The 22,381-nt window shown below is 37.2% G+C and overlaps 1 protein-coding gene, 1 long non-coding RNA gene and 1 other non-coding gene across 14 annotated transcripts in view; 2 read left to right on the plus strand and 1 right to left on the minus strand.

Moving 5' to 3' along the window:
- LOC122676600 overlaps window positions 1–17,909 on the minus strand; it is a 123,701-nt gene extending 105,792 nt beyond the window's left edge. For 4 of the 10 annotated variants that reach the window (XR_006335610.1, XR_006335615.1, XR_006335611.1 and 1 more), the window contains exon 1: window positions 17,773–17,889. This is a non-coding gene — a long non-coding RNA (uncharacterized LOC122676600). Of the gene's footprint in view, window positions 1–10,111; window positions 10,196–17,772 lie in introns of all 10 variants that reach the window. The other 6 variants (XR_006335617.1, XR_006335616.1, XR_006335612.1 and 3 more) reach the window with 3 other exon arrangements.
- LOC122678605 lies at window positions 10,790–10,937 on the plus strand. Its single transcript, XR_006336255.1, has one exon. It is a non-coding gene; the product is annotated as a small nucleolar RNA SNORA12 (small nucleolar RNA).
- An 11-nt stretch (window positions 17,910–17,920) lies between the features above and the next one.
- DPH5 (diphthamide biosynthesis 5) overlaps window positions 17,921–22,381 on the plus strand; it is a 28,703-nt gene continuing 24,242 nt past the window's right edge. The window contains exons 1-3 of one of the 3 annotated variants that reach the window (XM_043876030.1): window positions 17,921–18,053; window positions 18,359–18,517; window positions 21,908–22,032. In XM_043876030.1, coding sequence (XP_043731965.1) covers window positions 18,383–18,517; window positions 21,908–22,032 — 260 coding nt within the window. In that variant the 5' untranslated portion in view covers window positions 17,921–18,053; window positions 18,359–18,382. Of the gene's footprint in view, window positions 18,145–18,300; window positions 18,518–21,907; window positions 22,033–22,381 lie in introns of all 3 variants that reach the window. The other 2 variants (XM_043876028.1, XM_043876029.1) reach the window with 2 other exon arrangements.

Raw genomic sequence — 22,381 nt, forward strand, 5'->3', positions numbered from 1 at the left:
TACAGAAACTCAAAAGGAGGGGACTTGGGAGAGCCTCTGGGTTTGTGAACAAGTGGCAATGGTAGGAGAATAGTGAGCCAAGAATATGGAAGCTCAGCACCCTTTCCACGTGTCTTGCCCTCTGCATCTCTTCCATCTGGCTGTTACTGAGTTATATCTTTTTATAATAAACCAGTGATCTGGTAGTTCTATAGATCTGGTAGCTACTCTAGCAAATTGATCAAGCTCAAAGAGAAGGTGGTGACATTCTCCAACCTATAGTCACTTGGTCAGCAGCACATGTAACACTGGACTTATGACTGGCATCTGAAGTGGGGGCAGTCTTGTGGGACTTAGCTCTTAACCTGTAGGATCTTACACTATCTCCAGGTAGATAATGCCAGAACTGAGTTAAATTTGTGAGACCAAATAAGAGAAATAGAGAATTGTTTGGTGTTGGAAACAAACACAAGTTATACCTGGGGATCTACTACTTGTGATTGGCATCTGAAGTTGGGGGCAGTCTTGTGAGACTGGGCCCTTAACCTGTGGTGTATGTACTAACTCTGGTTAGTTTCAGAATTGAATTAAATTGTAAGCACTGAGCTGGTGCTGTGGGAAACTGCCTACATCTGGTGTCAGAAGTACTGCGGTAATATTGTAACAGTAAAGTATAAACAAAGAGTTCTATCTCTTTGTAGGATTTATTTATCCAGATATATAGATAGATAGACAGAGAGAGAGAATATCTTCCCTCAATCTGTGGCTTCACTTTTTATTTTCTTAATGATGTCTTTGGATGAACAGGGTATTTTAATTTTGAATTTTTAGTTTATCAATTGCGTTTAGGTTAGGGTTAGCACTTTGGGGGCCTTTTATAAGGAACTATTTTCTTGATTTGTTCCTTAGTTTAAAAAATTAAGTTAATAAATGAGACTACATTTCAATTTTGAAGATTAAAATTCAGTAAGATATTATACCTCATAGGTTGCAGTTTCATAAACTCAGGGTGGTCACAGAAAATGACAGAACTGAATTCTATTTCTTTGACGTTAAATCACTGTTTAGGTCTAGTATTTACATAAAGGACTATGTAGTATCTCATGGGTTATGAGTTGTACCTGAAAAAAGCACGAATGATTTCTAATCATAATAAATCCTAAACAAAGGGTTGGGAAATTTTTTTGGTAAAGGTCCAGATAGTAAATACTTTAGGCTTTGCAGGCCATGCATAGTATCTACTGTAATTGCTTAACTCAGCTATTCCAGTGCAAAAGTAGCCACAGACAATACATATGTGAATGAGCATGGCTGTTTCAATAAAACTTTATAGAGACTGAAATCTGAATTTCATATATAATTTTCATGTCATGAAATATGGTTCTTTTTTTTTGTTTCAACCACTTAAAAATGTAAAAATAATGCTTTGCTCACAGGCTATACAAAAACAGACAGCAGGCATATTTGGCTTGAGATCTACAGCTTGAAATCCTCAGCTAAGCGAAAGTTCACTTTTTAATTATATTTCTTGCTGTTACCTTTGGTGGGACAAGCTGACGTTTAGGATCACTCCTAAACGGAGGGTATAGCCCTCTGAGGACAGCTCTGTTGACAAGAGAGGGTTCTTATTAGACTGCCTGGTGGCTACAGAGTTTGTCTCTGCCCTCAGCAGTCTGATTTGTGCGGAGGAAGCTCAGGGTCAAATGCTTTTGCACAAATTTCTGGGGCAAAAGGCAGCTTGTGTGCTGATTTAGTTCCCTGGGTTTCTGCATTCATTTTGCTTTTGGCCTGTGAATTTTTAAAATTTGTCAATTCAGTTGTTCATTTGTCTATCATTTATTGCTGTTATCAGTAAGAGGGCAAGTCAATATTTTATTATTCTGCAGAAACAGAGATCCTCTAATCACAAGTCATTTTTATTCACACTATCTAAAACCAACGTGCTGTTTTAGCCTCTGTAGATTTTTCAGAGTTTTGGAGGTTAAAGTCATAGAGAGATTTTCAGATTTCTTCCTATGAGTTATATTTCAGTCCAGCCTAACAGCTCTTAAGAAAGACTGCCAATATTGGTAAAATAGATTGAACATTGTCTGGTTACTTAAGGTAAATTTAATGTAGGTGGAAATCTTAATCAGGATTTAATTCCTATTTATAAATAAAATTTTGATGTATTATAAATGGTAAAAATATTAAATCAGTAAGAAATACCAAATGGAAGAAATAAATCTTTTCTAGGGAAGATTACTTTATCTATTCAATTTAATTTGTTTGATGCAGGACCTAACAAGATTTCATAGGTCATCAGCTTTATAAGAGGGATCATCCAAGTTTTATTCTCTTTATATGCTCTTAATGTTTGCATTAGCACAATTTCTGAAACACATTCTCTAAGTGAAGTTGGTATAATCTAACTCAGAAGTAGCTCCTAATTCTGATAAATTTTTCTTGTCCGGACAGTCTCTAGCAGACTTTGCCAAATGGAAATTTATGCTATCAATTCAGTTTTTTAAGTGCCATTAAGACTTTTAAACTGTACATGAATGTCAAATTCCTTGCCCCACCCCACTTAAGAACATTTAAAGTTCACTGTCTTAGCAAATTTCAATTATACAATACAGTGTTATAAAATATAGTCACCATGTTATATATCAGATTCTCAGACTTCATCATCTCATAGCTGAAAGTTTGTAACCTTTTATAACTTCTCTGTTATTTCCCACCATTCCCAGACCCTGGAAACGACTTTTTTTTTTACAACTTTTTAAAAGATTATACATATAAGTGATGCCATGCAGAATTTGTTTGTGTCTGGCTTATTTCACTTTGTTTAATGTTTTCAAGGTCCATCCATGTTATTGCAAATGGCAGGATTTCCTTCCTTCTCATGCCTGAATATTCCATTGTGTATGTGCACATATATACATGTACATGTGTGTGTGCACACACACACACACACACACACACACACTCTCTCTCCATCTTCTTTCTCTCTTTTGTTGATGGATGCTCAGGTTGTTTCCGTATCTTGGCTAATATGAATGATGTTACAATAAACACAAAAGTGCAAACACCTCTTCGATACTCTGTTTTCATTTCCTTCAGACCATGGTCCTTTTTTGGTATGATTAAAAAAGACAAATGAATACAAATTCTAGACTACCAATATAATATAGGCTTTATTTAAGTTTCAATCCTGGTGGCCAGACATGTTTTAATTGTAGATGGTCTAAGACTACTGGCTAGAGAATATAGCTGGTTTCTGTCCCCAGTTCCTGTAAGGTGGCCTCTAAAGCCTTGGGATTTTTCCAGTGATAGGAGTGGCTCTGTTATTCATGGTGGGGTTCTAGAGTTTATACTAGTGAGATTCAGGATGGGGGAGAGACACGTTAGAGCAATCACAAGATTATAAGACAGGGACCTTAAGTCATACAGTATCAGTACAACCCATGTGGAGGGGAGGAAGGATGGAGATTGAGTCCAACCCATGGCCAATGATTTCTGGGGTTTCCCAGGTAGCTCAGTGGTAAAGAATCCTCCTTCCAGTGCAGGAGATGTGGGTTCAATCCCTGGATGGGGAAGATCCCCTGGAGGAGGGCATGGCTACCCATTCCAGTATTCTTGCCTGGAGAATCCCAGGGACAGAAGAATCTGGCAGGCTACAGTCCATAGGATCGCAAAGAACTGGACACGACTGAGCAACTAAGCTCACATGCATGCATGACCAGTTATTTAGTCAGTCATACTTGTGTAATGAATCCCAATAAAACCTCTGGACACTGAAGCTCAGATGTGCTTCCCTGGTTAGTGATACACTAATCATTGTCACACATCAACGTGAGGTGGGTAGCTGACTCCACAGGGAAAGGACACGGAAACTTCACACATCGGGCCCTTCCAGACATCACCCTATAAGTCTCTTCTTTTGACTGGTTCTGATTTGAATCTTCTGTGCCTTAATAAAGCTATAATTTATATTTGGTGCTTTCCTGAATTCTGTGAATTCTTCTAGTGAATAATCAAACCTGAGCGGGAGAAGTGAGGATAGCTCTGGGAAATCATAAGCTTGTAGCTGGTGAATGAAATGAGGGCAGTCTTGTGGAAGATTGTGCCCTTAACCTATGAAATTTGGGCCATGGGTAGAGTTAGAATCTCATTGCAAAGGCTCTACATATTTACTGCCACCTGTATTCCTGAGCTACTTTCTCTAACCTCTAAGTTCTTTGGTTCAGAGAGGAATTTTGACCATTTTTAAAGAATAAGCCTGTTATACATTAAATAATTTAATAGCAATTGTAAGAGTAGTGATTATTTCTGATGTAAATCAGACATCAGAGATTTTTTTCCCAACAAACTTTTATTAAGGATATTCCATGGGTACATTCTAGATGGCATGATACAGAGATAATTCACAATTCCTGCTGCCCCGGAGTTTTGGTCTAGGAAAGACTCAGATAAACCATTACAACAGAATTAATTAGCATGATAAAAGAAACATGACTTGGGACACATGGCAATGCCAAAAGAGTAGGTGAGAAAGAAAAGCAGAGGCCTGGAAGAAATGCTATCAGAAGTATGAGAGCTGGGCAGGGTAAGAAGGAGAAAGAGGACAGTGTGGAAGGTGAAGAATGGAGTGCCCTCTGGGACCTGGTACAAAGTTGACTTGCACATAGGAGAGGTAAGAGGTGCAGCCAGAGAGAAACACTGGGCCCAGAACATAAAATATCTTACAGACACTATGCTAAGAAGTGGGAGTGTACCTTGAATGTAGTGGGGAAGCACAGAAGGATTTCAAGCAGGAGAATAAAGTAAAAGATGTGTTTCAGAAAAAAAACAACATAGAAACCAACCACCCCCCTCAAAAAAAAAAACCAAATTGGAAGTGTTATAAATAGATTAAATATCAGATGAGATTGGAATCAGTGTTAAGAAGTGATGAGGTAACTGCAGCCAACAGTAAGCTTTGGAATTGGAAAGATGGAGTCAGAAACAAGAGATATAAGGAGGTAAAATGGGAACGTACTTATTTGATTTTGAAGAGGTCGGCACTTAGGGACGCATCAAGGTTTGGTCTCGATGGTGCTTCTTGTCACTAAATGGAATCCAGGAAGAAAAGCATCCATGGTGGGAAGAGTAGAGCTCAGTTCTGTATGTACTGAGATGCTGTGAAACGACTATGTATAGCTGACATAGGGTTGAACGTGCGAGATGGCAGTTCGGGTAAGTTATTGCAAGTGAAAATACAGACACGAGGGTCATAACTTTAACGATTCTGGAATTACAGGAATGAATAAGGTATCAAATTGGAGTTTGTAGAGCAAAGAAAGAATGAATAAGACCAAGAAAAGAATCGCCTAAAACACCGTTTGAAAAGTAGAGGGAATGAGAACATAGAACTTGAAGAGAAATGGTGTCACAGACCAAGGAAGAATCAACAAAGCTGCAAAGATCCAGCAGCAGAATTTAATGCAGGTCATTAGAAACCATGGTTTCACTGTAGAAGGGATGCAAATCAGATTAAAGAACAGCAGGATTAACAAAATAGCAGGAAGGAGGAATCTGAGATGACCTCTGGATATTTTTTCAAAACACGATATGTGAGGGGAAGAAGTATTGGGTAATAGCTAGATGAGGTAAAAATTAGAGGAAGATTGTTCTGATTATTTTTAATATGGGTACACTCTAATATGCTGAAGGTAAAAAGCCAGAAGTGAGGGAGTAGTTGAAATTAGGGAAGAGGATAATGGGTTTCCCTTGTAGCTCAGTCAGTAAAGAAACTGCCTGCAGTGCAGGAGACCTGGGTTCAATCTCTGGGTCAGGAAGATCCCCTGGAAAAGGAAATGGCAACTCACTCCAGTATTCTTGCCTGGAGAACCCCATGGACAGAGCAGCCTGGCAGGCTACAAGGGGGTCCATGGGGTTGCAAGACTCAGACACAATTTGGTGACTAAATCACCAATATAATGGATGAAGCTAGGGCTCTGTGAACTTGGGAGAAGAGATTAAGAGAATGGGTAGATGGATACATGTTCAACAAACAATATGAGGAATACCTTACTGCCAGTAGGAAAGACAAAAACAATGGTAGGGATGGCACTACAAAGAGAAAACTTAAATTACAACTCAAACTACTTACAAGGACAGGGCATTCCTTAACAATGGAAATCCTATTGAGCCTGCTATTCTTTGAAAAAGATACAAAATAGGCAACGATTTATATACATTCTCTACAGAGGAATGCCATACATAATATCAGGCCCAAATATCCCTTTCATACCATGGTTTCCTTTTCCTGAGGAAGCCAGGAATTAGCTACTGAAATAGATACATAAGTGGACATTCTGTTTCTGCTGAGTAGGCAGAAGGCATGACTAAATGGTGGAGGTATATTTATAACATTTTAAACTAGCAGTCACTAGTACTCATTTTTTTATGAAAACAGTTTCATAAAAATAGACCACAAAACTTAATTCATCCTGTAAGAGTTTTCATGGAAAAAACAAAACACTCTGAAAGGATGGTGTACTTAGCTGTCTGGAATCCTTAAAAGGTGAGTCACTCATTTATGAATACCAACCCCACAGGGCAACCAATTCAAATTTATGTCCAGGAAACAGATTTCTGAAGGGGAACTTATAAAAATGGGGTTCACAAGAATCCCATTAACCTGAATGCTGTGTGGAAGATTGATATTTCCTTATGTTTTCCCAGAATCTAGGTAATAATATTCACTTTCCCGTACTGATTGTATGGTCATCAAGTAACCTTCAAGTTGGTATCTGAAAAAAGGAATGTCTAAATTAGGAATACACACCCCCTACCTCTCCCAAAACACTAATAAAGTTGACAAAATGATGCCCAGATTTTTGAATGTCAGAAACAGATAAATATAGTTAGTATTAGTCCATTGCTATGACACTGGTATTCTGGGTAACCTGGAAAATCCAGTTAACATGTTTGTAAGGCTGAAGTTCATCTGCAACTAAACAGTTCATCTGCAATATAGTTCCCCCCTCCAAACTGTGACATTTAAATAAACTAGTTATCTGGTGATCAGTCATACAACCAGAGTTTCCTTCTGTGACCTAGATATTATTAAAAAAACAGAATTAGATCAAGCTATTAGAGCATTATCCAGTTTAATTAATCCCCTTTTCATTCTCTTCTCCCACTGTACACTGCCTATACCTTTATTATAGCATGTATTGCTGCCTATTATCATGTTATCACTATGGAACACAGCTACTGATGCTATTTTTCCCACCTGAATATAATTTCTAGAGGGCATAGATAGTAACTCATGCTTTTCTTTTTCCTTAACAATAAAGGACACATAGCCTTACATACAAGACACTCGATAAATATTTATTGTGTTGAACCAGGGACAATAAAGGTCAAATAGGTATTATAGGGCTTCAAATTAGTTGTGAAAGGAATTAAGGTACATCTCTGCATGTGATGGACACTCACGAATATGTAAGAATATGTCAAAAATGTGGTGCTCCAGAAATTTGTATGTCTAACTCTCAGGGCTTTTGGGGAGAAAGGCATAAAAGTATTCCAAGTAATTTGCAGAAATGAGTAATAGTCTCAACTCTCACTCTATTTATTCCTATAATCAGCTGGTTATGGCGGGGGGGGGGCGGGGAACAGCGGTGGAGAAATCCCATAGCTCATTCTAGTTTTGTTGAATTTCACAAAAAAATTCATGTTTAAAATAATCAAATGTCATGACACCCTGGAAAGCCTGAGAGTTTTTTAATGATACATTTCTTTGTGGTTTTAAACATTACTAAAGTGAATGTAGAATATCATTAACTTAGGTCTGAATTTACTTTTATTCTCCTGACATTTGATATAAACTTCTAAAAGTAAGTTTAGAAGTTTGGATTGAAACAGGTTCCAGTTTGGATTGACATCAGATTTTAATCAATCCTTGTCTTCCCTTCCTCCATTTAATTATGTACATGATCATCCACATTGATTTATATAATTAATGCATCTCAACTTGTTTTGCCACTGAGTAGATTCAAGATTATTATTTCATACACAAATCACTATAATAGTTTATCAAATCACTTCCCTCTTTTTAGTCCCTCCCTTCTCAGTTCCATTAAGCACATCTACTTGATGGCTCTTGTTAACAGCAGTCTCACCAAGTCACTCTACAAATATTGAGCATCTAGTACAAGCAAAGCACTGATACAGATGTTACAGAGAAGATAAAAACAGGTAAAACAATGCCCTTGCCCTTCAAATCCACAGCATAACTAAAGAAATAAGCAATAGTAATCAAACATTAAAGGAAATGAGAAGTGGAAGAAAGGAAATAGATTGCAGCTCAGGTGAGAAACTATAGCATACATTTTAAACATACTATATTTTAAACTAGAGTTTAAAAGTTAAGATGCCTATGGAATAGAGAAGGAGTATTCCAGGTGGATGTAACAATACTAAGCAATGAATGACTGTGAAAGTTAAAACAAATTAACTGGAACTAATATACAAAGCTCAGTCGCTCAGTCGTGTCCAACTCTTTGTGACCCCATGGACGATAGCCCGCCAGGCTCCTCTGTCCACAGGGATTCTCCAGGCAAGAATACTGGAGTGGGTTTCTATGCCCTCCTCCAGGGGATCTTCCCAACCCAGGGATCAAACCCAGGTCTCCTGCATTGCAGGTGGATTCTTTACTGTCTGAGCCACCAGTGAATCCCAATATACAAAGAAGATGAGATAAAATAATGTGGGCTCAGCTAGTAAAGAAGGATCAAGATTAGTATGACTTCTGAGTGTAATTTCTATATAAGATTATTACAGCTTCTTCAAGAAAAGGACTGGCCCCAGACAACACAATGCCATAATCCCCTCAAATATCCCCAACTTACTGATGGAGTTTAACAGGTCATAGACCAAAATTATTAGGAAAGGAAATAATTGGAAGGAAATGTTATCATATCATTATTGAAGGAAAAACATTTGTCTTTTTTTAATAGTGATTAATACCACATTTGCTTCCTTTCATTATAAATAACATTTCAGCTACATTATAATTTTTAAAAGCTTTGTGTTTTAGCCTAGAAATCCGTATTTTCTGAGGACAAACATACTAATGGCAAGTTTACTTTTTGGGTGAGGGGAGAGGAGAGAATGGTCCCAAAGTGCAGCTTTAGTTAGACTCAGAGAAATTTTGTAAAAACCAACTGATCTGAAAAAATCTTTGGTAATATATCAACTAATGTTAACTATGTACCACACTGAAGGCCTTTTGATATACACTTTACATACATTACTACATTTAATCCTCAGAAAACATCTAAAGGTAGAAATATTTATAATGGCAGCTAAGAACTGAATGATTACTAAGTACAAGATACTGTTCAGAGCAATTTATATGCAATATCACTGCCTGTAATCCACAAAACAGTCCTATGAGATAACTACCTTTATTGTCTGCATTTTACACATAATATAGCTAAGGATTCAGGAATGTTCCTAAGGTCACACTTTTAGCACGGAGGGCCAGAATTCAAGTCTAGTAGTCTGACTTCTAAGCCCAGGTTCTTAATCACAGCTTTCTACTGCTTCTGAAATTTGTATTCATGACATAAACAGTATCTTTGATACTACTGTTGCATTTTATCAAGTGCCTATTATTTAATGAATGTTCAAAGAGGAGCAATAACCAGAAGTGAAGATAAGACTAAAGTAGATTCTATTTGAGTCTGGATACCAATAAGCCATTATTTTCAGAAAATATAATGAACTTGGAAAGTGAGGTGCTGAAAACTGCTGAAAAGAAACAATGCTCCTCAGTTACAGCAGAAAACTTTAATGCAAATCAAGCAAAAAAATCAAATAAAATAAAATAAAATGCAAGGAAATAAGGTTAAGATGAATCATGCCCTATGCCTGCCTGGGATTTAGAAAATGAAAACCAAATCCACTCCAGGAAAATTAAGTTTGTGGAAATTCTGCAACTTGATATAGACAGGGGTTTAATTTTGGTTAAAAGGGTTTCTAGATTTACCACAGGAAAAAAACCAGCCTCTAAGTAACATAAGTGACCATATGATCTGAATAACTCAATGTCCACAGAGTTTATTAGTGTACATATTTAATAACGACAAGAACTTACGTGGCTTTAAAAAATTTATATTCTGATTATGCTAATTTCCAGGCTTATGGAATCACTGCATTGCTCACTGCTTCATATCAGAATCTGTTAAAGAAGGGAAGGTAGGAAAAGAGGAGGTCAAAGACAAAGAGACTCTCTGGGGTTTAGAACAATGAAACAAAGGCCTACAAGTGCAAAGATCCCAGGTGGATTCCTGGTCTAATATTCTTTGCATTCTAACTTGCTCCTTCCACAGGCAGAAGTTTCTGAATCTTAGAGTGTTTCTTAGAAATCATCTAGCTAAATATATCTATTTCACTGATAGCAAACCCAGTCCAAACTCACATAATGACTTGGCAACAGAGCTGGAGTAAATAGGCATCCTGACCGTGGGCATCCTCTCTGGATACGACTATATTGTTTAGACACACACAGTCGCTGGTGCACACATATTTCCACTGAAAGTATCTTAATTTGTAAATCATTTTGCTTACTTACAGGTACAGATTCAGCACTTAAATAACATTGTGACGGGGGGAAATACTTCTGCTTTTTAAAAAAAAGTAAACTTACTGTACACATATTTACACAATGTTACGTGTCAACTATATCTCAATAAAGCTGGAAAAATATTTTGTATAAGCACAGCAAAGAGATTAGAAAAATGATAGTGTTTGTTATCTTTAAAAATAAATAAATAATTGTGGTGGTTTTCTTTCTGGCACATTTGTTAAGTTTTCAAATGGGCCTGACTCTGCCACATATATTATATAGGAGCTGGCAAAGGCTTGATGACAAAGAGATCTCTTTCTAGCCTTTTCTGCATCAGAGATGGCCTCCCACATGTGAAAGGCTGTCTCATAAGTTTAAGTCCTTACAGACAGGATGACATAGCCTGTCTGGCCTGAGGAAAATGTCTGCTGAGGGGTGTTCCTCCACCCCTGTGATGGATTTGAAAAAAAAAAAAGAAAGAAAAATAAATAAATAAATAAATAAATAAACTTGCTTAGAAATGTCTTCAATTAATATCGTCTTCAAAAACACTTTCATCCAAAGTGAATTCCAAACTGATTCTTCAAGGATAGATAGGAGTTAGCCAGAGGACGGAGAGAAGAAATTGGAGTCTCAGGGGAGGATAAGTGAGAAAATTGTTCCAGGCAAGTGTTCAGCATAAGCAAATGACTGCAAAGAGAAACACAGCACTTTGCGGATGGGGCTCCTCTTAACAAGTTTGACATTCATAGAGACTAATGCTCAGCACAAGAGATGAGACTGGAAAATGTACTACTAAAACACTGAAATTGAAATACATGAACTACTTGTTGTTCAGTTGCTAAGTCATGTCCAACTCTTTGCAACCCCATGAACTGCAATACACCAGGTTTCCCTGTTCTTCATTATCTTTCGGAGTTTGTTCAAACTCATGTCCATTGAATCATTGCTATTTTGATTTGTGATAGAATGTTATATTCTTCTTTCTCTTTCAAGAGCACATTTTCTATTTTTTCATGAGCAAACTACTTTTACCTACTTCAATTTTTTAATCAGCTTTTTACTGAAGTATAATTTACATACAATAAAATTGATCAATTTTCAGTATACAATTCGATGAGTTTTGACAAATTACAACCACCATTACAATTAAGATATAGATTATTTTCATCACTTTAAAAAGTTCCCTCATGCGTCCTGCAGTCAATCCTTTCTCCCATCCTTGACCCCTGGTCAGCAATGATCTCTCTGCCACTAACCTTTTGCCTTTCATAGAATTTTATATAAACAGAATCATATGGTAAACAAACAAAAAACCACTTTCATCCAACACAAAAAAGATAGTTTTACTAATATTAAAAAATAAAGAAATTAAAGAGTGACTAAAAAAATTGCTTATAAGGTGATAAATATCTTAATTATCAAGGAACTGCATACTGAAACCATAATGAGATAGCAATACACAATAACTAAAATTTCAAGGACTCACCATACCAAACACTGGCAAGGATATGGAGGAATAGGAACTCATTCATTATTGGCAAGATGTGGCAACATCTACTGTAGTAAAAAGGCTTTCCTTGTGGCTCCTGGTAAAGAAACTGCCCGCTGGGAAGATCCCCTGGAGAAGGGAAAGGCTACCCACTCCAGTATTCTGGCCTGGAGAATTCCATGGACTGTACAGTCCATAGAGTCACAAAGAGTTGCACACAACTGCGCAACTTTCACTTTCACTGTAGTAAAAACACATGCATCCTATTAACACAGGTATTCAAATTCTTGGGTATATACCAAGAGAAATGGTATATACCATTTACTTCCAACAAAAGACAGATATAACAATGTTTAGAGCAGACTTCTCAAATTGTACATTTAAGATTTTGCAGACTTTGCTGTATGTAAGTTATATACCACCTTCAAAGTACTCTTTTACTCATCCATATTGAGATTCTGAGATTCATCCAGGATGTTTTATGTAGCAGTAGTTCATCTTTTTAATTGTTATATAGTACTGTATTGTTGAATGGACTACAATTATCTTTTTAATTGTTGCTGAGCATCTAAAATTTTAAAAAATTAATTGTTTAGAACCCAAGTGAACATTTTCTCTGCTCATTGGATTTTGTTTACTAGAATACAAACAAAGTTCATCTGCATGCTAGCTTTCTTGTATTTTGAATATTAACATATTGGTAGGCAACATTTATTTGGTGCCAGTCAAGTCTACAGTGTGAAAGTCAATGACAGAATGATAGAAACAAAGTTTTTCTCAGAAAAAGCACCTCAGAGTATAATAATAATAACGTTTGCTTAAGATGACTCTTGTTAATCAATAACATAGTCCACCTAGAGGTCTATTTGAACTATGTCAGGATTTCAGAGAACTGTAGTGAATGAGGAAAATAATGAGAACCAATCTTGGGGGAAGATGAGTCTGATTCTCATAATCTGATAGACACTGTAGATTACCATAAAATTAATTTCAAACTCCATATCTGCCATTATTGATTGAGTCTTTACTAAATGCCTGATACTGTGCTAAGCCCTTAATATGTATTTTTTCATTTAACCTCATAATAATCCTATGAAGGACGGTACTATTATCTCTATTTCACAGATGAGACAACTGAGGTTTAGAAAGGTAATGCACTACTGAAACCATATACAAGCCCCTGTGTCCCCGTCCTTTGAAGTAAAACGCTTCCCTGGTGGCTCAGATGGTAAAGAACCTGCCTGAGATGTGGGAGACCTGGGTTCGATCCCTGGGTCAGGAAGATACCTGGAGAAAGGAATGGCAAACCACTCCAGTATTCTTGCCTGGAGAATTCCATGGACAGAGGAGCCTGGTGGGCTGGTCTATGGGGTTGCAAAGAGTAGGACACAACTGAGTGACTAACACACAACCAGTTTCCCTTGAGTCTCAAAAGACTGGCTCAAGAGTTAATGATTAGGAAATGTGAAGGTACAGAAACAAAGAATAGAAGCTGGGTTGGGAAACTGGTAACAATTTAGACTATAGATTGCTACCAGTAATCAGTTACTATAGATTCTTTCCCATGGCAGAATCACTGATCTCCCAGTTCTCTAAAAGATACAAAGGCCTGACACACATTCCTAAGTTGTCTTTAGAGGATGCAGACCCCCACCAGATGAAAACAATGCCCACAAGAACACAGACCCTAGACCTGTTGAGATGCAAAGGTTGATGATGCTTGAAACTTCAGCTTGATGTCAACCAATCTGAGAACTATGCATAAGCTGATCACATACCCTGCAGCCTCCTCCCTTACAATGCCTTTAAAACCCCCTTTCCTAAGCACCTATATAAATGCCAATAAAATTAATTTTAAAAAACAGCAAACACTTCCCTGAAAGCCACTGGGGAGTTTGGGTCTTTGAATATGAGCTACCCACTCCCCTTGGGTGGTGCCCTGCAATAAATGCTGTACTTTCCTTCACCACAAGTCAGTGTCAGTAGATTGGCTTTACTATGCATAGGAAAGCAGACCCAAGTTCGGTTCATTAACACCACTGAGCAGAAACACCTAAATTCAAACTGAGGTCTGAAGGATTTCAAAATCTGAGTTCTGAATTATCATGCAAACTTCTCTCTGCATAATTCTTCCCTTACAAATAATGTATTTATAATATATTACTATATGTAGATGTGTACTCATTCACTCAACATGCATCTACTGAGCACACATGCCAAACACTGTTCTAGGTGTTTCTTTCACATTAGTAAACCAAATGGGACAAAAGATTCTTGACTTTCTGGTGCTTATAGTCTAGGATGGCATGGACAATAAACATAATAAATTAGTAAATTACACAGTTATGTTAGAAGGTAAATATGTGCTATGGGGGGAAACAGCAGGTGAAGTGACCAAAACTGTCAGTTTTACACAGGTTAGGCCTCACTGAGGAGGTAAATTTTGGGCAAAGACTTCAAGGAAGTGGAGCCAGGAACAAACAGATATCTGTGGGTGGTGGTGTGGAGAACACCAGGACCTGAGGCCAGAGAAACAGAAGAGCAGTAAAATGCAATCACATGTGTACTTATGTAACTCCTGTAGAAACGCAACAAAATAATAACATAAGTTGACGGCTAAGTGAATGGATAAATATGTGATTGAACACATAAAGCAAAATGTTAAAACTGTAAAATCTAGGAGATGGCTATGTGGATATTTACTGTCAAATTGTTTTAATTTTTCTATATGTTTGAAACTTTTAATGATAAATTGTTGATGGAAATGCAGTCATACTTGAAACCTTTTAAATGGCAAGAGAGAAATGAATTCACACAGAAACATTCTACAAAAAAAAAAAAGATGACACCAGTTTTTTTCTGCTTATATTTGCTAAGGTGGGGAAGAAAAAAGACTGCCATAACATGTTTGCTTTATCTACCTCCAGAAAAGTCCTCCAAATCCACACTTCTATTGAGAAATGAAGGCAGGCAGAAAGGTGTGTTTAAGAATTCTATAGTGAAAGTAAGTTCCTTTGACCAAATTTTGAAAAGTAAAACATGACATTACTTCTGTATTTCAAAATACAGTATTTCTTTACCAACTCAGAATAACTTCATTTGCAATACAGATTTACTGAAAAGAGATAAAGTATACCTTCCTTTGGATTACTAATTATTCTTTATGGCAATGTTCTTTCCCTGTGAAGCTCTCTGAAATCACTCAAGGAAAATCTGAAAACTGAAACATGCTAGAAAATGATCAGTACATTGGAAAATTTACCTACTTAATAGTGACCATATAAAGTATATATGACATGTTATGAGCCTTTCAACATAAATGACTTCCTAAAGTATCATAAGCAAGCCATGTTTATGTTTGATAATTTCACCATCATCAATTTGATGATAATTTGATGATAATTTGACCATCATCAAAATATCACTCTCTGCATTTCATAAAGACTGAAAAAGAATTCATCATAACAAAGAAATTGCTCAGCTCATAGTGAATAATGATCTATTTAACAAACATTTATTGAATACCTACCATGTACCAGACACTGTGATATGCCTTAGGTATGAGAATATAAATAAAATATAGCCCCTGATTTCATGAAATTTATGGTTTGATAAAGAAGATACACAACTACAAAACACCTAAATTGACCAGTAAGTATATATAAGCAGTGTTACCGTAACAAAAAGGAGATACCTAACCTAGTTTCAGGATCTCTGGGACTACTTCTTTGATTTAGTCTTAAAGAATGTGTAGCAGGGATTTAGGCAGGAGAAAATGGCCAAGGGTATTCCATGCTGAGGTGGCCACCTGACTAAAGGCAGAGAGGCACAGAGTAGCATGTTGTGGGCACAGAACTAGACAGCTAGAGAAAAAGCTCATGGTAAGTAGCAGAGACAGATGAAGCTACAGAGGTAGACAACTGTCACATCATGGTTGATCTTGTGGGACATGTTAAGGAGACTGGACTTTCTCTTGGCCTCAAAAGGATTTAGAAGGGGAGTGACATTTTCAGATTGTATCTTAGCGAGGATTTAGAAGGGGAGTGACATTTTCAGATTGTATCTTAGCGAGATCTCCTTGGCTCCTGAGAGAAGGATGAATGTGAAGGAGACATGGTGACCAGCTGCAGGAGTGGCATAATGAGGACCTGAATCAAGATTGTGATGATAGCCTTGGTTTCTATTGAGAAAGACCAGCAGATTGTCAGATTAAAATGTGAGGTGACTTCCAGGTGTCTGGCTTCGATAGGAGTCTACAGATGACAATGTCTCCCAATCAAAGCAGACAATACAGAGGGAAAAGCCAAGTTGAAAGCTGATGGATTCAGCTTTGGATGTGTTAGATTTGACATGCCTCTGGGTTACTCAGATGATTTCCAGAAAAAAGTTAAATACAGGATGCTGAGAAAGAGGTCTGAATGAGAGGTGAAAATTTGAGTCTGCAAAACATAAGAGATAACCTGAAATCATGGTAATGAATATTAAGGATTTTGTTTGTTTCTTAATGTAGCCATATAGGTGTACAGTAGTAGGAATGGTTTTTAATAACTTCCCTAATGTCTAATGATGTTTGGCATCTTTTCAAATGTGTATTTGCTACTCATGTAACTTCTTTGGGGATGTGTCCATATTTAATTTTTCCCCATTTTAAAAGTTGTTTACTTATTATTGTGTTTTGAGAGTTCTTTGTATATTCTCAATATAAGTCCTTTATTGGATATATGCTTTGAAAATATTTCCTCCCAATGTGTGACTTCAATGTTTTCTGAAGACCATTGTTTTTATTTTGCTGAAGTACAATTTATTTTTTTCTTTTCTCTATCATACTTTTGGTGTTGCACCTAAGAAATCTTTGCCTAAGTAAGTCACAAATCTTTTTCTCCTGTTTTCCCTCGGAAATTTGAAGTTTTCCACTTACATCTATGAGTGAATTTACTTTTGTTTATTATATGAGGAATGAATCTAACAGTGACAGTGGATAGAACCAATCATTAAGATGTACAGAATGAGAAGGCCAAAGCCTGGATGAAATTCAGAGAGAAAAGATAGCCAAGGCTAAAGGAAGCAGAATTGAACAAAAAAGCATTGCCAGAGAAGCACAATGAAAATATGAATAATCAACATTGCCTGCTGAGATATGCAATGGAAATTGTCTTTTTAACTTGGATGAGGTCATTAGTGACCTTAGGAAGACCATATTCAGTCATAACAAATGATCTCGGCATTGCAACTACATTTAACCAACCACTTTAAGAATTCCCCCTGTGGAAGCGTTGTGGCGAGGTCTGAAATCCGTGAGCATTCTTAAAGGTCACTTCTCGGGGCACAGGGGGGTTTTGGGCTTCCCGACTCTGACGATGACTGAGGCAGATTCCAGTCACACACCCCTTGGGGCACTCCAGAATAAGGTTTCGGGGACAAATCCGAGGAATCATGGCCCCGCTGGGAAATTAGAAACAACATTCATCACCAGTTTTGCCCAAATGACAGCTCGACAGGAAAGCAGCTGGTTAAATTACAGCCGAATGAAAAGGCGAGGATGGGAATGTGTGCATTTGGGCTATCTCGGGGCAGACTAAGGAAACCCCCCTCCACCCGCCACCCTCTGGTGTTTCTGGAGGAGAGAAGGAAGGCGTGGGGCTCCTTGGTCCAACCTCGCGGCTGTCTTTCTTCGCTGGCGAAAAGCTCTTGCACTTACCTGGTTCCAGGCTGGGATGTTTATAAAATTAGGGGATCGTGGGCAGGCCTCGTCCCTTCCCAAAGGCCATGCTGGGAGACTGGTTGGACTCCCCTGACCGGGTGAACTTTCGCCTCCCAGCCCCAGCACCCTGCGGGTCAACCTTAGCAGCGGTGGGACGTGCGGGTGCCCCAGCCCGGAGCCTACAGAAGTCACCCCTTCCAGCTAGTCGTGAAATGCCGTAAAGCGGAGGCGCTTTGCGGCATCGTAGGTGAGGCCGGCGGTGTGGCTCCTTTCTCCCGGTAAATCCTCCGCTTGGGCAGCTACTTCTGGGGAACGGAGGCAGATAGGAATTTGGGGAGGACACGGATTCAACTGTCGTTTTCTCAGCTGGTAATTGTCTGCTCCTAGCGTTGTGTAATAAGAGGGAAAGCGGGTGGGGCTATTTAAAAACACTCCAGTCCTTATTTATAAGGCTGGAAGTTCTTAAATCTCCCGCTGACATGCCGTCTCTCCTTGTGTTATTTTGGTTTCCGTTTTCATTACTAGATTTTAGGTATCCTCGGTGTAGCTGACACTTGATTTTCATATTCATTTCGTCCTGCAGTCACCCTCCCCCCTGTTGTTTGAGATGTTTTACATGATTGGTTTGGGCCTGGGAGATGCTAAGGACATCACAGTCAAGGGCCTGGAAGTTGTCAGACGCTGTAGTCGAGTGTATCTGGAAGCCTATACGTCAGTCCTGACTGTAGGGAAAGAAGTTCTGGTAAGTGCTTAAGGCTTTCCAGCCTCCTGGGAAGACGGATATTTAACAGCTGATTTTTTTTTTTTTTTTACACTAAGCTGAATCGAATTTTTCAGGTCTCCTGGTTCAAACCCTTTAAAACATCCCCTTCTCATGAAGAATCTGAGTACATCACATGGCAATCATACATTAACCATGTGACTTGGAAAATGAAAAGGTGCTTTTTCTTACAAGTCTAATTGTGTAGCTTTCTCCATTAAATAGGAAAGGAAAGTTATTTTGCACTCCTGGGGATAGTCATCAGAATCCCTTATTTCATGAGATAGCCAAGAAATCCTTTCTGAGTTGAGTGCTAATGAGGTGCTAACACAGCCTTAATGAGTTGGTTATGTATTCAGGGACCAAACTGAAGGCTTCCCCCTTTGAAGTATTTCCATAGGGAATGGTAATCACCTTTCTGTCTGTGTCATATCCAGAGAGATCTAACCTTTAAATAGACGGTTCCCAGTCAGGCTTATACCCATACACTTGAATGTGTTGAGTGAGCCAAGAACTTGGTAACCATAGAATTTGCTAGTATATCATACAGTTAGCTGGGTTTGGTTAAAGGCTCAGTAAATTTTTAAAGAGGGGTCAGATTCAGGTTCATCGTCAAGTTTCAAATAGAATGTAGATTAAGATGCAAAACCTGATGGATATATTACAGGAGGAGGGAGAAGATTTTAGGATTGTGTGGTCTATCAATTCTTCCAAAGAAAAAGGTGACCTAGAGAATTTCCAGTCTTCTGGCCTCTCAGATTAACAGCCCAGGGAATTCTGAAGGTCTCACGGTTACTTTAAAACCTGAAGAAGGACTGCTACTTGAATTAGCCATATTTTAAAATGAAAGTTGTGTCTAATGACCAGCTTTGATTTGTTGGCTTCAATTTAATAGGATGGAGCCACAGTCTCCAAGCTCAAGATGATAGAAATATTCCTTTCTAATTAGTGATCAGGGGCATTTAGAATGAACTTAAAATCTTCTTAGAGAATATAGACAAATAACAAGTCAGTAGTTTTAAAGAACTGGGCCTGGTTTTATGTCTTTATTCTGTCACATTTGACCTTAGACAAGCCCTGTAACTTTTGTTTCTTACTTTGTAAAAAGAGGACAGAAATGCCTGCCTTACAGGATTTTAGCATAGTGGCTGGCACAAAAGTGTTCAGAAATAGGAGTTAATAGACGTTTCTAAACATCTCCACATCTCAGTTCCTTCATTTGTCAAATGGAGATAATAACCAGTTGGAAGACTGTTAAGATTGTATCATTTATTAGTGTATTCGAAACTGCTTTGCAAATTTAAGTGCTAGCTAAATGTTAACTTTGGTTACTATGATTTTTAAAGTATTTTCCCCAAAAAAACATTTGAACAGTTATTACTTATAGGGTCAAGATCTGGTCCTGGAAGGGGGATGGAAAGTGAGGGAAGCATGGTTTGAGAGTTTGGGATAGAAAATGGATAAACAGTAAGGTCACTGTACTGCAGTAAGTGAACTGTAGTCAATATCCTTTGATAAGCCATGATGGAAAAGAATATGACACTAGATATTATGCTCCTCAGGGTAGCGGTTGGGTATGTCCACACTGTTTCCAACATAATGCGTAGAGCTTGGCATGGAGGTTGTACACAAGAAATATTTTTAACATGAGTGAATGAACAAATATATAAATAAGTGGTTATGTTAAAAATAATGTAGTACCTGTCTATTTCTGCTTTAGCAGTTTCTTCCCTTTTTTAAGCATTCTTTTTAAAGAGGATAAACCATTTGATTATATTGAGGTATTAGTGTGTATTTCTCTTTGAGGATTTTTTTTTTTAATATTCTGTTGTCTCCATTAGATAATGAAATATTTCCTGAGTTAGGATAAGTGATAAATATGGAGTGAACATGATAGAAGTCTTGAGGAGAGAATGGGTTTTCTGTTGTTAAGTCATTTATAAAATATTGGATCAGATTACTGCCAGCATTAAGCTAGTAACATGTGATTACTTGATCTTTAAGAAATTTTAGAAGTTCAGAAAAGAACATCATTTCTTTCAGCTTTCAGTAATCATATGTGTGTTCTCTTACATATGTGACTATAAATGTTCTACAACGATTAAGTTTACTGGGCTCACAAAATTAAAATAAGGTATATAAAATGAATGATTAAGAAAAGATGTGTGATAAGAGGGAAAATAAAACATTTTTCATCCATGAAAACATTGCCATTGGGAACTTCTGGAACATTATCTCTAAGAAGATGTGCAATGAAAAGGAAAGGATCTTTTTTTCACAATTGAGAAACTGACTATAGTTAAGTATTAGGAAATAATTATCACTTGGAACTATTTAGCCTTTATCTTCAAATGCTTCATGATTTGTTCATTTGCTTGACAAATATTACTGAGTAGCTGACACTTTTCCATTATAGCAATCATAACTTTTGAATTATGATATAATCCTTATGACTAAAATAAATTTATTAGCATGTAAGAAATAGTATTATTTATCTATGCATCCACTTTTACTATATTTGAGTTATATATTACTCCACAGGAAATCAGTTATAAGATTCGTGATCTTGCATAATAGGTTGTAACCACTACCCCATGACCAGTAGCTCACTCTTACATGCTGCCATTCTAGGTAAGGTCAGCCTCTTGGGTTTATGCTTTGGAATTGAACTTCTGGGGATTTGTTCACAAGCAGTTTGTATGGAAATTTCCTATATATTTAGCATTCTTTTTTTTCTCCTGAAACTCTGCCTTTTTTTTTTTTAACCAGAAACTAGGAAGCACAGTTTTAAATGAGTCTTTCCTGCAATTATGTAGGAATGATTGCTGGTTTTGTAAACAACTAAATCACAATTTTCTACTATTTCTCATTGAGATTATCTTTTATTTTCACCAGGGTCCCATAGATTTTCCCAAGGAAAATTCAATAAAACCCAACTACCATATATGTATGGTAAACATAAGTTAAATAAACATATATTATTGTTTAACATATTTATTCTGTAGTATTATGTTTCTGAAGCAAGTAAGGCTCATGCATACATATTTTCTATTTAAACTACAATGTTTGGCCTGGTCTATTAGACCCAAATTTAGAGGTTAATTTAAAATGCAAAAAGCCTCAGATGTTAGGAGGTCTACCTCCTCTTGGGATATTAAGATAGCCCCAAAGACAGAGTTTAATTGCAACATGATACAGCGTGCTAGCTCATTGATGAATTGTATTCAGAGATTGGTGTTTGGATGGTTGCCAGGATTTGCACCAGCCACAGACAAAGATTGTTTTGTGTGAGAGAGTGTGTATGTGTGTTTGTGTGTGTGTGTTGAAATGGTCACCTGCTGTCTCATTTTTATATTGAATTTAAATCTATAGGAAGAGTTTTATGAGAGAAAATTGATTCTTGCTGATAGAGAAGAAGTGGAACAGGAGGCAGATAATATTTTAAAGGATGCTGATATCAGTGATGTTGCATTCCTTGTAGTTGGTGATCCATTTGGGTAAGTCAAAGCAGATACTTTGACTTTTAATTTATTTATTTGTTTAATCATTAAGAATTATTATATTTAGAACTTTGTCTTCCAGGTGCTGATAGGAGACTATGTAGGCTCTGTCTAAAATTTTATAGTTTAAACTTTGGTTATCTTTGAGATTAATGAAGAAAATTTACTTGGGAAAGATGTCATCATGTATCACTTACATTGGTTATCAGGTGTCAAGTTTATGTTGTTGCTTCTGCTTTTGTTTAAAAAGTCACTTAGGACATCAAATAACAAAGTAGTATGTTGTTATTAAATAAGTATATTGCATTATCAAGAGTCATACATGCCATTTATTTTGCAGGTAAGT

The sequence above is a fragment of the Cervus elaphus genome, chromosome 20 (assembly GCF_910594005.1).
Source record: "Cervus elaphus chromosome 20, mCerEla1.1, whole genome shotgun sequence".
In the NCBI taxonomy this organism is placed as follows: Eukaryota; Metazoa; Chordata; class Mammalia; order Artiodactyla; family Cervidae; genus Cervus; species Cervus elaphus.